Source organism: Typopeltis vanoorti, chromosome 1, assembly GCF_054136105.1.
Source record: "Typopeltis vanoorti isolate ZY-2024b chromosome 1, IOZ_Tvanoo_1.0, whole genome shotgun sequence".
Classification (NCBI taxonomy): Eukaryota; Metazoa; Arthropoda; class Arachnida; order Uropygi; family Thelyphonidae; genus Typopeltis; species Typopeltis vanoorti.
In genome coordinates, this window is record NC_143549.1 from 110,201,359 (window position 1) to 110,218,312 (window position 16,954).

At 34.5% G+C, this 16,954-nt stretch overlaps 1 protein-coding gene across 3 annotated transcripts in view; it reads right to left on the minus strand.

The window, feature by feature from the left end:
* The window catches only part of LOC150110309 (dynein axonemal heavy chain 12-like), a 213,866-nt gene that overhangs the window by 24,623 nt on the left and 172,289 nt on the right, over positions 1-16,954 (minus strand). For all 3 annotated transcript variants that reach the window (XM_090392772.1, XM_090392764.1, XM_090392781.1), the window contains 2 exons: positions 13,637-13,863; positions 7,443-7,832 (listed from right to left, as the gene is read on the minus strand). In XM_090392772.1, coding sequence (XP_090248898.1) covers positions 7,443-7,832; positions 13,637-13,863 — 617 coding nt within the window. The remainder of the gene's footprint in view (positions 1-7,442; positions 7,833-13,636; positions 13,864-16,954) is intronic.

The window sequence follows — 16,954 nt, forward strand, 5'->3', positions numbered from 1 at the left end:
TAATGAATTCATTAAATTTGTTTGATACCTTTCATGCTTGTATTTCTGACCATGCTGACTGACCCTTCATAAAATTTTGAGCCTGTCATCATATATGTGCGTGGGGATATCCCAATTAAGAGAGAAACGGGGCACGACTGCAAGTAAACTAGAAAACCTAAGGCTTCTGAATTTTAATAAATGATATTAGTAGCACCTGATCCCCTATAACTATCCTTAGGCTGAGTTTAACTCTACCCTTAAGGCCCAGGCTGGCGGTAAATAAATTTGCCTGAATGAATAAGGATAGCTTCCCTGATCACTATAAGGATAGCTTATAGTGATCAGGGAACAGGTATTTCTGGGGGCCCAAAATTGAGAAATTTGCTAGATAAGCAATAAGATCACATACTCAAGTAAGATAGATGACATGGGGATACATGACGTTAAAGATAGCAGATAGAAGCCAAAATATATATAAGAAAGTAAATCACGTAAAGAATAATATAAAGGGATAAAGATAAAAGATATAACAATGAGCAAGGATAGAAACGTAACAATGGCACAGACCTGATGACAAAAACTTAACAATTCCTTTCATTCCCTAGCATTACAATTCCAAATGATCCCAGATTTACTTCTTGGAGGAGCTTAAACATTAAATCACACAAGATATTCTTGAATGAGAAACAGTCAACAAAACTTAGTGATATCCTTAAACTCAGAGTTCTGAAATTCCAACTCTGATGCTTTCTTTGTGCCTATACAGAAATTTACCATAAGCACCAAAATTCTGACATACAATTTCATGACAAAAAGGTACAATTAACAAAAACTCATTCTTGTCACTGAAAACTGAAGTTACATACCTTTACACTCATCTCATGGACTTGAATTCTTACTGACCACTTGACTTAAAATTATAATAATGGAATTAACTCACGTAAACTATTATTCATTAGTAGAATTTTCAACTGAGTATCACAGACATCTTCAGTACATGTAAAAAGGCTAATTAAACAATAACTGACAATTCCAAAGGGTGCCACCTAAGTAGCTCATGTAACTAAAAAAGGTTATTAAGTTTTTTAACTTATTTAAAAAAAAACATATATACAATTAAAAGTTAGAAAAGATTAGCTGATTTAAAAAGTACTACCTCCCATAAAGGGGATAGACGTAGACCATCGGATCTGTTTAAGTTGGGAAAGTGAAGTAAGGTTTCACATGTTTCTTTATAAAGCCATTCCATGAGGAACCGTGACTTTATATGTGGTGATGATGCATGCCATCTTTGTTAACACAATTTTAAGACTTCTTGCAAGGAATCGCAGAATATTCCATATAATTATGTATTATTTTTTATAAAAAATGTCCGATCTTTTCAGTAATTAAGTCTCTCCTAACACTCGATCCTCAATGTATGAGGTTTACAAACAAACAAAAAAAAAAAAATTGCGTAGTTCTTGCTCAAATGCAAAGTTTTTCTTTTTTTTTTTTTTTTTTGGATGTCGAAAGCTCAAACCATAGACATGGGTGTAAGCAATAGAGCTTTTCAGTTTTCACTCATTGTATTAAAACTGATGCTAAAAATACATAGCGCTTATTTCATGCACTGTTCTAATCTACAACTATCGTAAAAAAACTCCCGATAATTTATGTTTTTTTTTATTATTATATTCTCCCCCATTGTTTCGCCCCCTCTGACAAACTCTGCTCGTACTATTATTTAATCTGCCCTCAGAGTCAACAATCGACGCTCCAGAAATCTTTGTTCACCATAATCGTTATTTTACATAACGCTTCTTTTGCCACCACCTGTTGCTTCAGAAAATGCCCCCCCCCTTCCCCACGAAGATTGAAAAACGTACTGAGAATAAAAAAAACAACTATTTTGCATTTTGAAAATAATGAAAAAAAAAAAAAAAAAAAGACGAATATCTGAAACTGGAGCTATAACAGTCAACAATAAGGCTATGAATACTTATCTAGCGTCCATACGTGTTCTCGGACAATTGGCCGTTATGCAATATTAAGTCCCATCCAGTACCAAAGTAGCGAGAAGTGCGATGTCGTCTGTTTAATGTACTCCCCTATGTATATGTCTTATTTTCAGTAACGGGTAAGTGTGTTCTTGAAGCGTCATCATGATGACCTTTTTTTTTTTTTTTCCAAATAACAACAAAACAACAAAGATTAATGACATCATATTCTCAATATAGTTCTAAGGTATGCATATTTCTTCTAGTTTTTATTTCTACTTTTACCTTTGGATTTATATTTGCAATGAAACTTAACGAATACATAGATGACAAGCTTCGTGAATATATATATGGCCACTTCGTCCCTCCAATAAGTGGAGGGGGGGGGGGGGATCACATCCGCCATGAAATTATCTTTCCCTTAAGACATTTACTTGTTTGGAAATAGAGTATGCCAACCTACATTTGCAGACACAGTCCAGTTTTTCATGTTCACAATTGATAGGTTATTTTTTATACTTAAAAAACAACAAACAAACATAATTTTTGCAAAAGGCGTAACTAGCATTATTGTATTTTAGGATTGCCGTTCATTCACTCGTGGGCATCGCACTTAGCTCTCGATCCTCACCTTAGGATTTGGAAAACTCCCTAATTAAGAGTTTTCCAAATTAGTCTAATGAAAGAAGAAGCTTTGAAAAAAAGAGGGGAAAAAGTATATAGAGGATTTGTACAAGAAAGATATAATAAATTTAGTTTAGTCCTTTATCCAAGTGTGAATATTTATCCAAGGAAGTATTGCATCTCTTGTCTTGTTCCAATGAGCTCTATGTCTAGTGTTGATGGCATGCTCTGCAAGTGTCAAGACTGTTCAGGTTCAAGGTACTGAATATATAAATTGTGTTCTTCTATCCGAATAAAAGCAGATCTTCCCGTTTGTCGGAAATAAGATAACCCACAAGAGCAAGGAATTTGGTAGACACCTGGATGACTTAGATGTGAAAGCTTGTCCTTTGGAGGAGTAAGATAGGTGGCGATTTTTCAGATGGGTCGAAAGGCTACAAAAATATTTAGTGGTTTTAAAACTTTTGCTATGTGTTCACTAATGCCTTACACATAAAGGATAGGAATACACGTTATTTCTTCTGTATTTAAAGAGGAAGATATATCAAAATTACTTAATTTCCATTTCTTATATCCATTAGATAGAAAAGAGGAAGTAATATACTGCAATTCTTTTTTGTAATAGTTCCTATGAAGAACAAAAATGTGTGGGCCTGATGAACCAGTGTTTTAATAGTTCCCGCCTTTTGACTGGAATGGTGATAAGATTCAGCATGGATATAATGGCCTGTATGAGTCTCCTTCCTATAAACTGAGAAAGGTTTACCATCTGGCTGGTAAAGAATTAAAAAGTCTAAAAAGGCTAACTGCTTATTTACTTCTACTTCTAGGGTGAACTGGATCCTTGGATGAAGTGCATTTAATTTAAAAAGAAACTGTTGTAATTCATCAGAAGAGCCATTCCAGATAGCAATCTTTTTTAGTTTTCTTACATGAACTACTTAGGTGGTGCCCTTTGGAATTGTCAGTTATTGTTTACTTAGCCTTTTTACATGTACTGAAGATGCCTGTGATACTCAGGCAAAAATTTTACTAATAAATATTATTTTACATGAGTTAATTCTGTAATTATAATTTTAAGTAATATGTCTACTCACGGTATTTCCTTACTGAAATATCTTACTGACCACAATTCATTATCACTAAAGCATGTGATGTGTTTTTGCACTATGGACTACTTTTTTTTAAGCCATGTATAGCTAGACACACTGAAGCAGAGAATAAGTTTGGTTACATCATCATCAAACTGCTGATACATGCCTTCAAAGGGGAGGGAGAGAGAGAGAGAGAGGGGTTACATGATACTATAATACAACATCTACTTTTGTAGTATTAAGTTTTAATCATTATTAGCATCCTAACAACAATTTTCATGCAAATGAATCTGTTATTTAAATTAAACTTGTCAAGAAATTATATTCCTGTTTAATCCTTTATCCAAGTGAAAGCAAAATTTTGCACGTGAAGTACCTTCATGACTAGACTACTTGTATATGGAGACGGATGACTTCACATCAATTGCCTTTGTGGACATGTATAATGCTATGCATTATACATATCCACAAAAATAAAGCAATGAGACTGAATATTCTATGCTGTGATTGGAAGGGGGGGGGGGGGAGAGCGAGAATGATCATAAAATAAATTAAAATGGGAGTTATCAAATCTGCAATGAATAATGACTAAAGGATGTTTGTTGAAAGGGTTGTGGTCCCCCTTAGGTGAACATAATAATGCTTAAATATTCCTGGAGTATGAAAGGCCAAAATTCCCCAAAAGAAATGTTTGTACATAGGTGTAAGTGATTTTGTAAAAATGTAATAATACTTTCTTAATGAAATTTTGATGCGAAGTCTGAGGCATGTGCAAGGCACCCACATGGGAGACATATCGGAGAGAAGATAGCACGGAGTGCAAAAGGCTTAGGTACTGTCAGCAATCAATGACGCAGTAAGGAGAGCAGCCGCGAAGGATAAAAAAGATTTGGCGGCGCGAGCTCGGGGATTTTTTCTTGGTTCGTGACTCTTTCTCCTTGGTTTCGGGTTCTGGTAGTTTGTGCAGACGGGAGGAAAGATGGTCAACAATGGCCACACAGTCAGGTAGTGGTCCGGTCCAGGCATAGCAGCGGCACAGCTAAACAGCCAGTGAAGACCGCAGTTTTATGCAGAACCATGCGCACCCATCCGCCAGAGTAGTATCGCAATCATCGGCACAGGAGTGATTCGTGAATGTAATCACTAGTTGGCAAAATCGGAGGACAACAGGTAGCAGATCGAGGAAACTAGCCGAGAGGAGTCAGCAAAGATTGATCGAGAGGAAGTTCCTGCTTAGTTCACTTGGTTGGTAACACAAAACCTTTTATTTGTCCATTGAACTGTGAACAGAGCTAGGAAGAGTTAATGTGCTAATGTAATAAGCGATAGGACTTGCTAATATATGACAGGCTCTAGTACTTTAACCTGTGGTAAACTGTTGTAAATTCTAGAAGTATATTGTAACAGATATTGTCCTTGAATCATTTTCGGTGTGTTATAATCTAATCTTTGGATATTGAGTAGTTATTCACTTGCATAGCTGTGATAAGTGAACAAGAATAGGACAGTTTGATTTGCTGATGTCTTTTAGTGTAACGCTTTAATTGTAATTAGATCTTGTCTGATAGATTGGTGTTACCTGTAGGAACAAAAATTTTTATGTTTAGAATAACTTTGATTACTATGTACAATACCTTAGAATGAATAAACATTCTTATTTTCTTTACCTAAGTAGTAAATTGCCTGATTTCTCTAACCAATGCACTGCTTGCTTAAATTAGAACCCGTATAAAAAAAATTTAAACGTGGGGGTGGTGGGGGGAACTGGTTACAACTGCTAATTGAAGAAAGTAATTTAAGGGCTTGTCGATTACTAGATTCCAAGATCGTGTGACAGTCTACGTGTTAACTCTCTGACAAGGAGATTTCTCTTGTATAGGAATTAAGATGGCGCAGCTTCAAAAAATAAATTTTTCTTAATTCTGAAAAGAAGTTAACTCCAGAATTGCAACCAAGGAAAATTGGCCCTAGCTTAAGGCATTCTCTTTGTTTCTAGGATTTGCACATGTGATCTATTGGAATGATAGACCACTGAAGGAATAGGTTTTAGCTAAGATTCAATACTAAGTAAAGGGATAAGAGATAATATCATAAGTGTATAACAAGATAGTAATTAAGATAATAATACATAAAATAAATAAATATACACTTAAGAGGAAGAAAAGATATAATAGTGACCTTTCTTACATAGGGCCAACATCTAGAAGTTTGGAAATAAGACAAAAAGAACATACTGGAGACGTGAATAACAACAGCGAAGACAGCTCAGGCCTAGCTTTCCACTTCTCCCACACTCACCACTGAATGGGACAAGAGCTCCATGCCTTATATAAAGGGCAACTGCAATGCCTACAACATCAAAGAATGTATGATGGTTATCACTCACAAGGTACACACACACAACAGAAACCCGATGTCAGTTATCTTACATTAGATTTGTTTTTTGGTCAAAAATTCTGCATACCCATTACAAAGTGTGGTTGTGTTCCTCTTAATTTTTGCTGTCTAATTTCACTTATCCATATTAGTATTATGCAGTAAGCCAAAATTAATTAATAATATGAAGAGTGATGTTAAGAAAAAGAAACATCAAAAACAAACCATCAATGAGTATGCATTTGATAATGATGACAAAGAATAAACCATTATGAGTGATAGTTGTGTTACGCATAATGAACAATGACTGGCCCCATGCTAGCTTCCAAGTTCCACATGTTTTCTGTAATGGTTTCCTGCATGTTTTATTTTTTATTTATGTAATAGTTCACATTTAACACTTCGTTGCATTATTTTTTGTTCTTTCTAACCCAGAAGAAGCCACTAACATATGTGGTGAAACTAGTTGGTATAATCATATGTACTATTATGGTCTAATAAAATCTGATGTCAGTTATTTTACATTAGATTTGTTTTTTGATCAAAAATTCTGCATACCCATTACAAAGTGTGGTTGCATTCCTCTTAATTTTTGCTGTCTAACTTCACTTATCCATAGTAGAATTATGCAGTAAGCCAAAATTAATTAATAATATGAAGAATGATGTTAAGAAAAAGAAACATCAAAAACAAACCATCAATGATTATGCATTTGATAATGATGACAAAGAATAAACCTTTAACATTTGTATGACATAAATAATTGGCCTCATTTTAAAAGCTATGTTTTCATTTCTTTGGATAAATAAATCATTAAGCATAAACTATCATTCTGTTCATTTATTTAACATCGCTATAGTCAAATTTCATTGTTGGGAACATAATCCCCTGTTTTTAACATTAAGTCTATGGGAAATAAAGTACTACTTTATGAGATGTGGCTTGATGAGCTTGCACTAGGAACAAAGTAACATGTAAAGTCGGGAACAACCTGTACATGTCTGAAAGGAAGTATGTTGTACATTATGGGATACTGAGGTAGCTGATAAGAAGTCAACAGCCTCTATCTACAAGTAACTAGTTGTGAAGATACTTCATGCAAAGTTGGAGGTAAAGGATTAAAAAAGAATAATAATTTCTTGTTTAGTATAATTTATTTTCTAACTAAGAAAAACCTTCTAACATAAATTTTAAGATTTCAGTATGGTAACCTTGAAGTTTATGTTTTTATAATTAACACATAATTGCACATTATAAAAGCTTTGAACAATGATTGTTTGATACAAAAATGTAAGATAACCAAATATGAAAAAACCTGCTTGATTTTAAATAATAATAGCCACTGAGAAAATATGCAATTGTTATAGCCACTAATGTTAGCACTCACCTACTGCACACAACAGATTCTCCCATGATTGCTTATCATAAGATGAGGAATATTTATCTTGACATTTGGTACTAGCAGCCTGATAAATGGCACGCACTGCTGTAGTTATTTCAAGGAAAGGAAGAAAAGTCTGAAGTGTACCAATGACAGCACATTGTTCACGCGTAACTGAAAACAGAACATTCAGGAAAAGATTTGCAGATGCTTCATCATCACATGGAAAACAAGGTCTAGGATCTGCACTACATGTTAAAAGATAACGAAGTCGCACCTGATTTGTCATGGCAACTAAAATACATTCATTAGAATTAACTGTTTGCCTGTGATAATTGATATCACTGCCATGTTGCAGCAATAAATCTAGTTCACAGGTAGTGGTATTCAGTATTGCTGAAAAGAGAAAATAATAAAGAAAATAAATATCAAATAAATTTTGGTGTGTTATTTAACTGTTTTTAAAGTGTTATAAAAATGTATTTCTTTTATGCCTATAAACTACTTCACTAATGAGCCTACCCTATCAGACATGTGTGGCAGGCTCAATGTAACAATGAACAACTAATGGCTCAACATAATGAAGTATAAACAAAAGAACTATGCACAGTAATTGAACACCAACATTAGTGCAGCAATGAGTGGAAACAAATCAATTATGCTGCATGGGTCATTGGTGATCAACAATGTCATAAATGTGCTAGATATGATACTGATGTGTTCACACATCTCACATGGTGCACTTAAAACCTCCTTAAAAATTCTTGATGCTGTCCAGAGGAGAGCAATTTGGCTCACATATGACCCTTCCCTCACACTCACTTCAACCTGTATCTTAAGATTAATGTTTCAGCTCTATGTCTCTTCTACAGGTACTTCCATGGTCATTGCTCCAGTGAACTGGCAAGCAAAATTTCTCCACTTGCCATTAGGCCTGTTAAAACAAGAGCAGCCACTGTCCAACATTCCCTTTCAGTATAACTGCAAACTCATCGAACCTACCCCTCCTCTTCCTCTGCCCACTGGAACAGCCTTCCCCATGATACATTTCCCAACAATTTCAACCTACAGCTCTTTAAGAAAAATGACAATAGATTGCTTCTTTCTTAATCCATATCTGCACCTCACACATGGCACTAATGTGCTATTGGTTCTAGTACCTCTCGTGTGCAAGATTAAAAAAATAATAAAAAAAAAATATATATATATATATATATATAAAAATTTGGTATTAAGTACTACCAATGCTATTGGTAGTACCTAGATGTCTGGAGTAATTATTTTGAAAGTCTGTTAAATGAACCAAGCAGTGACAGAACCATACTAGAAAATTTTCAAGAGTAACGAAACAGGAGTATATATATCAATATTTGAGGTAGAAAAAGCTGTCAAAAACTTGAAAAGTGGAAAGGCATCTGGAGTAGATATTTGATCAGCAACGCTTAAGTATGGAGGTATAAAAGTTTTGCAGTGGCTACACTGCATAATTCAGAAGGCCTGGTAAGAAGGTTGAATTCCAGATGATGGAGTAGAGCTCTCATAGTATCCATCTATAAAAAGGGGAATAAAACTGAATGTGCAAATTACAGAGGAATTTCTCTACTAAATGTTCCAAGTAAGATTGAGGCAAGCATATTTGAAAAGAGGTTGAAAAAATTGTGGAAGAGAAACTTGGAGGAAAACAACCTAGATTCAGGTTGTTTTCCTCCAAGAGGAAAAGCTATGCCTCTGTAACTTAGTGGTCCGTAGAATTGTTTTAGGCATTTTACTGGTCCTTGGGCTTAGAAAGGTTGAGAAACGCTCCTATAGAACAACTAAGATATTTCAGCTATTTAGGCACAGTTTTTAGTGAAGATGGCAGATTAAATCTGGAAATAGACATCAGAATAAGAGAAGGTGGTATGGTGGGTAGCTAGCTGAATAAATTTATATGGAATAAGATAGAAATTAGCCAAAACACCAAACTAGCAGTATACAAGACAGTGTTCAAACCAGTTTTAAATTATGCATCTGAGAGTTGGGTTAGTCTTGATCAAAGACTAGAGACTATAAATGAGACTTTCAAGAAAAATTAAGGGAATGAACCGATGCCATTAATGGCAGTATCATATTAAAAACGAAGATATTAGAAAGGAACTTGACATTATTAGCATTCAAGAACGTGTAAGCAGAGCTAATCTAAGGTAGTATGACCACTTAAATAGAGTGGGTGAGGAAAGGTTAGCAAAACAGTTGTTTGATGCCAAGATGGCAGGAAAGCGACACCCAGAATAAGACCAAAGTTCAGGTGGACTGGTTTAGCCAGAACTGCTTTAGAAGAACAAAATGTTAGATATGACAATATTGGAGTGCTTATAAGTAATAGACTTAATTTTGAGGAAAATTGTTGATAGGAGATTAATAATAATATAAACTTAATCATGTAGTGCTGTCATAGTAACCTGAACACCCCTTGGGGGTACAACATATCATATAGGGAAATTGATGATGATGATGATATATATATATATATATATATATATATATATATATATTAAAAAACTTCGCTATTAAGTATTGCCACTGCTACAAAATAAATATTTGATAGCTATGGTTTAATATAATGAAAAGCTGATAACAATTTTGAAAACAACTAATCAAAATAACAGTACTTATTCTGGATATTCACAACAAATGTGATTCCTTGGATTAAAATTCCTGAACACTTAATTGTTTGGCATTTTTGTGAAACACTTTATGCCAATCTGAATCAATAATTATACTTTTTGATGCTCCACAGAAAATAAATAAATATATATATTGTATTTCAAGTTTACAATCAAAATCATTTACTACATTTATTATAATAAAAGTTAGTGTTATAAAAGTTTGGAAAGTTACTGCTTTGATATGGAAAAGATGTAAGAGCAATTGTGCTGGAGAGTAGTGTAAATCGGCTTGGATAATAAGAAATGTAAGTTAGCAAAAATTATAGTAGGATACAATCATGAATGAATGCAAGAAATAACATGTGTATAATGGACTGTAAGAAAGGAACTAAAAGTTGCTGAAAGATAAGTTCTAGAGGTGAAAAATGAATTGCAGATATGGAATAATTCAACTGGAAGAGTGAAAAGCAATAAGTTGAAAGTTGATATGGTGAAAATTTGAAAATCATTTGAAACTGGCATTGTATGAGGCGATACTACAAAAGGTTTAGTGAATGAGAAAGAGAGTACAAGGGATATTTTCTATGTGAAAAGAAGGTGAAATCCTTAGATATGAGAAGGTATATCAGACAGCAGAGTTAATGATGCTGTAGTCAAAATTAATGATTTCTTTAAAGATCTGGTCCTGCTCATCAGGATCAAACATCACCTGAACATGCTAACAGATGTGAAGATTGTATGTTTCCAGCAGTTGGATAGACAGCACTTTCTCTGGCAGTTTTTTTTTTAAATTTTTTTTAAGCTGACTTAGTTATCTATCTTAAATGAAAAGTTTACCACTTGCATTTTCTTTTCCTGCTAGTCTTTCAAAACCAGCAGGTTTTGAAAGACTAGCAGGAGGATGAGAAGATGGCTCAGTGAGTTCAAAGCTGAACTGCCCATGGATGTTAACACAATATAGCTGCTTGTATTTCTACAAGCCTAGGAAGGAATGGTGGAGTTCACTACAGCAGAGCAGCATTCATGAAAACACCTGCAAAAAAGCATAGGACAGAGAACCACATCTGTTAGCATGCTCAGGTGATGTTTGATCCTGATGAGCAGAACCAGATCATTAGAGAAATCATTAATTTTGACTAAAAAGCAGAAAATGACACCAATTTTTTTTTTTTGCAGTAAGGTGGCTGTGGATGTGATTACACCAGGAAAGGCTAAAAGAATCAGATCAGGAAGAGAAATCTGATCTTGCTTGGAAATATGACTTACTGAAGGTAAGAAGAAGTAAAGTGAGATTTTTCATATGCAAAACAAGAAAGGATTGTGTTTGGTAGCATTAAAATAAGAAAACACAGAAAATCCTAGTATTTTCTTCAGTGGTCATAATTTCCTACTTGGTAGTTCATAGCATGTAACTTTTTCTAATGGAACATTCACACACTTAGCCCACTTTCCCAAGTCAGTACAGGATGATTACTGTCACAATATGGAGGAAGAAATCATGTCTTTAACTAAAACTCCCTCTGACACTATAATCAGGTCTAATGCTCATCGATCTCAAGTTCCTTCTGTCACATGCTGCTTGAGAAAGTTCTCTTGCAACAGCTTGACAAAATGTGGTTTCCTTTTTCTCATGAAATTTCCCCACTATTCCATCAATGTTGAGATAGTCATCCATGATGATTACTCATTTAACACCTATCTGGATAATTTGGAGATGCATTTGATCATCATCACCACCACCATCAGCAACTGATCCACTAGGTCTGGAATACCTCCTAGGCATTTCATCTTGTTACTCCTCACACCACATAGCTTCAAACTCACTGTTATATAGAAAACTGTTCCAAAACTCAAATCCTATCATTAGTAGTACACAACCTCTATTCTCCTATCTTCTCTCCTTCCTAAAAATACTGTACCCTTTATACTCAATTCCAGTTAGCATATTGCTTCTGAGATCCAAATCTCACTAATAACTAAAATCTGAGGCCTGAATGTATTCACCAAGGCAACAAAATATACATCTTTATTCCTGATGCTTTTGGCATTTGTGCACAGAAATAAGTCAAGTCAAAGCTTTTCTGTATACTCACTTCTGTAGTGTACATGACACAGTTGGATAACTTGCAGATCTTTATACATCTTTAATGTCTCATGTATGCAAATATCCTTGCACATTACATTAAAGATGCCAAGCAATTATTTTATTGATTAAATCCTTATCCAAGTGTAAGCAAAAATGTTTGCACATGAAGTATCTTCACGACTGGGCTACTTGTATACACAGTGTACCTGTTAATTACTGGGATTGATTTTTTACAGGCCAGCCCTTTGAATAAAAGTAACAAACGTGTTTATTTATAGTTTTGAATGCTAGAGTGTGTTGTAATCACAGATGCAATTTTTGAGTTGGGTGACGCAGCAGTTTTCGTGTGGCAACCGTTGAAGTAAGAGTGCGTGAATGTAGCATGTCAGAAGTTGCATCATGGAGCAAAGAGCTATAATGAAATTTTACTATAAATTAGGAAAAGCTGCTACAGAAGTGTACCAAGAACTAAAAAAGGTTTACAGCAGTAACTGTCTGAGCCTTGCACAGGTGTTACACTGGTTTCAACATTTAAAGAGGAAACGGAGATGAACAACACTGTGGATGGCCAGTTTCTACAAGGACAAATGAACGTGTGGTGAAAGCTAGGGAAATTGTTGCCCATGACAGGTGAATAACCACTAGGCTACATGACATACAGCTTGGTGTTGTAAGGATATGGCCAGATTAATCTTAGAAAGAGATTTGCACAAGAGGAAGATTTATTCAAGGTTTGTGCCACACACAAAACAAAGAAAGCACTGGGTTGCATGTTGTCAAAATTTCATCCACGCAGTTGATCAAGATTGTGATGTGTTGCAAAGAATTGTCACCGGAGATGAAAGTTGGTGTTTTCAATTTGATCTGGAAACAAAACGACAGAGCAAGGAGTGACATGGAACATCTTCTCACCAGCAGAAGAAAGTCAGGTTGCAAAAATCATGTGTGTCATGACAATGGTCATTGTTTTTTTCCGAAGCTGCTGGAATTATCCCTTGTGAATTTGTTCCTGAGGACACCAAAGTGAATGATCAGTATTATTAAGAGTAAGCCTGCATGGAACATGTCAAGAAAGAACTGTTCCACAACAACAGCTGGTTTGTTTCTTCTATATGATAATGTGCCTGCACACTGTGAGCTGCTGTTAAGCAGTTTCTGAGTCGGTCTGTGTGACTGGAAACCCCCCCCCCCATTTGCCAGATTTAGCTCCTTCTTCCCTCTTCCAAAAAATTAACTGTACCTTGAAAGCAGAACGCTTCAGTAACATTGACGACATCCAACATGGTGTGACCCAGACATTGAAGGTGGTTCCTGTTCAGGACGTCCACCATGTGCCTTCAAATACCTGTACAACACATGTAAATATCACATGGAGTTACTGTATATTAAAAAAAAAATCCAATAAACTTTAATTAGAACCATCAGGATGCTAAGAGTAAAAAAATAAGTCTAAATGCAACTATTACCTGGCAATAATGGATGTAGAACATCATCATGTGTGGCAGTACAAGGTGACCCAGCTTTCAATAGTATTTCCATTGACTCTGTATCCTTTTTAATTACGGCATATGAAAGTGCTGTTTCATAGGAAGGTAATCTTAAACTACTTAACTGGATATCCTGTGGTAATGACTGTTCATAAACACTGTCTGCTGGGAACCCAGAGTTAAGTAACAGTTGTAAGCACCTGTGGCTAAAAATTGATAACATGATTAGTACTATATTATTGAATTTACAGAGATTTAAATGTAAAGAAAATTTATTCTGGGAAACCACGATTCTAAATGATATGGCTATTGGACAAACATCAAAATGCATGCTGTTTCTTTCAACATGAATGGTTAACAATTCAGTCATTCTGAAAGCAGCATCCATTATAAAATGTTTGTGGAAAACCTATTTTAAAAATAAATGACTTTAATTAAACTAAAACTTATTGTAGTTCAGCATCAAACTTCCCAAACAAGTTCTCACATTCCTCTTTTATTTAGTCTATCTCTGTTCTTTGGAATAGCCACATTAAAAATATATAAATAAACTTTGTCAAATTCTCTGATTTGAATATATAAATTCTCTCAAAGACTGTAATTTTCTGAGGGATATGAAAAAAAAATTTTTTTCAGTTCAAATGGGTGAAAATTGATATTGCCTATTACTGAAAAGTTTGTACTTGGGAGTAAAATACTGAATTCACTATGTTTTGCCATAGAACAGATATTAAACAGAATGTGCATGCAATGTTCTTTTTTTCACATATGGCACTAATGTGTTATAGGTTTCCGAAACCTCTTCTGTATGTGGAGTTGATAAAAAAAGTTGTTTCCACAAATTGTTATAACAAATCAAGGTATATGCATGTGAAATATGCAAACACCATTGCTGTCGCTTATCATAATATCCACATTACCATTATTTTCCAAGGCATGCAAAAAAAATTTTTTTTTCTAATGCAAACAAGATTATACTTGAGAGTAAAGTACTCCACCCAGAAGATAGAACCACATTAAATAGTGTATACTCAATTTATTTTTTCAAGTCCACCAAATTTTAATCTGTTTTATGTATTAGATTTCTTTTTGTTTCCAGTTACTTGAAACGGGAAACAAAAATGAGTAAAAATGTTCACTTTTTTCGTCTCATGACAAAAAAATTGAACATTTATTCTTTCATTCTAAGTAATTGGAACAAATAGTCTAGGTAGCAAAACAGTGAATGGATGGAAGAAAACATTCTGCATGCTTTTGGAATTTCAAAACATGTGAACAATTTTCATTATTTCATGATTCTATAATTTTATGAATAAATAAATTCTTTACCCAGTGAAATACCCAGCATTTTTCCAAAAATGGAAAAGTGCTGACTGTAAATTTGATGCAAACAAAAACAAAACTAGTACATCTAAAAAATGCAAACATATATATATGTGTGCGTGTGTATAGTTGTGAACAAATTAATCCAAACACTCACATTTTAAAGAAAAATTTTAATTTCGCAAGAAAATGAGTACAAAAATTAACTCCAACTTTACCTAATGATTTATTTGTGCTTCTCTGTTCCTAATAAGTTCATTAATTCGCTTAGGCATAGACTCTACCAATGTACAGCACATTTTTCTTATTTCTGCATCTTGAAACCATACATACTCACTCTCCTTGGACAAAGAAATAACTCTCATCTGAAAATATGACATCTTCCCACTTCTCAACAGTCCAATCTTTATCTTTGTACACTTTTGCCCACTGGAACCTCCTTTTCTTCAGAGCCTTCGTGAACAGTTGTTTCTTTTTTGGTCTGTGGACAGTCCTCCCTGCTTCCAACAATTTTCAACAGACTGTCATGTCAGAAACACTAATCCCACTAGTGACCATGAAGTCTACAGTAGACAATCTTGGATTCATTTTGCTTTTCCTGACTAGTAAAAGATCATGAGTAAGTATAGTTTTCCTTTTTCACCCACAGTTTCCTTTTCCGTTAGGAGAAAAGGTACCCGTTTCTCTAAACCTTTTTAAAATTGCATTAACAGTACTACCCAAACTAACACCACAGCAATTGGCAATTTGTCTTTGAGTCATGGATGTGTGCTGAGAAAGAGTACATATTTTTGAATCTTGGAGATGTATCCATTTTATAGCTACACAAAATGAATAAAACACTACAAATGCCAACTTGTTTAAACTATTAAAAATGCACATGTTATCTCTATGATGATTAATAAACATTGTGGAGACAGTTAAAACCTGCAGCATTCAACCAAAATAGTGAAAACTAAAACCAAAAACAAAATGATTGTGAACTGAAACCCAAACCAAAAACTTGATGAAAGTTTGCTTGTTCAGATTAGGAGTCTATTTCCAAACAATCTGCTAGATACGGTAAAGTATTGGTAAAGAAGGCCAAATGTATTAACAGATTAATATTCCTTAAACGATGCAAGATGGCCCAGGTTATTCCAACCTGTTGTAAAATAAAAGAAGTTTTTAGGTCCCCAAAAGCTCATCGGATCTACTTCAAAGCTAGTAAGTCTCTTTTAAATAATCAGCTACACGAAGCTAAAAAATCGCTTGTCCTCTTAAATAGAGAAATTATGGACATAAAAAAACACTCTGGAATCTGTTTTGTTTGTCTCTGGAACGGTTGAAACTTTTAATACTGTAATGCACATATCTTCGAGTTCTTACCTAAAGGTCTTTAATGATTCTCGTGACAAGCTAAAATGCACATTTGAATCACTGGTCAGCATACCTAGATCCAGTAATAATACTACTGATATAGATAAAGTAGTTATAAATGTTTCTGGACGTCCACTTTTATAGTGGACATCCGGAATGGAATGTGAATGTTTTGTTTTATCAAAAGAACATGATTTCGCTGAATAAGGTGCCACTTATGGATTTTTTTCATAACATAGACAGGGGTATTCGATCCTTATCCCAAAAAAAAGCCAACAGATTACGAGATTTGAATCACTGGTCAGCATACCTAGATCCAGTAATAATACTACTGATATAGATAAAGTAGTTATAAATGTTTCTGGACGTCCACTTTTATAGTGGACATCCGGAACGGAATGTGAATGTTTTGTTTTATCAAAAGAACATGATTTCGCTGAATAAGGTGCCACTTATGGATTTTTTTCATAACATAGACAGGGGTATTCGATCCTTATCCCAAAAAAAAGCCAACAGATTACGTTTTGAATGTGCACAAATTCTTTTTCATGCCAAGCCTCCTCGTCCCAATCTTTTTTACTCTGAGTTTAAAGCATTGAAATCACTGAAGAATAA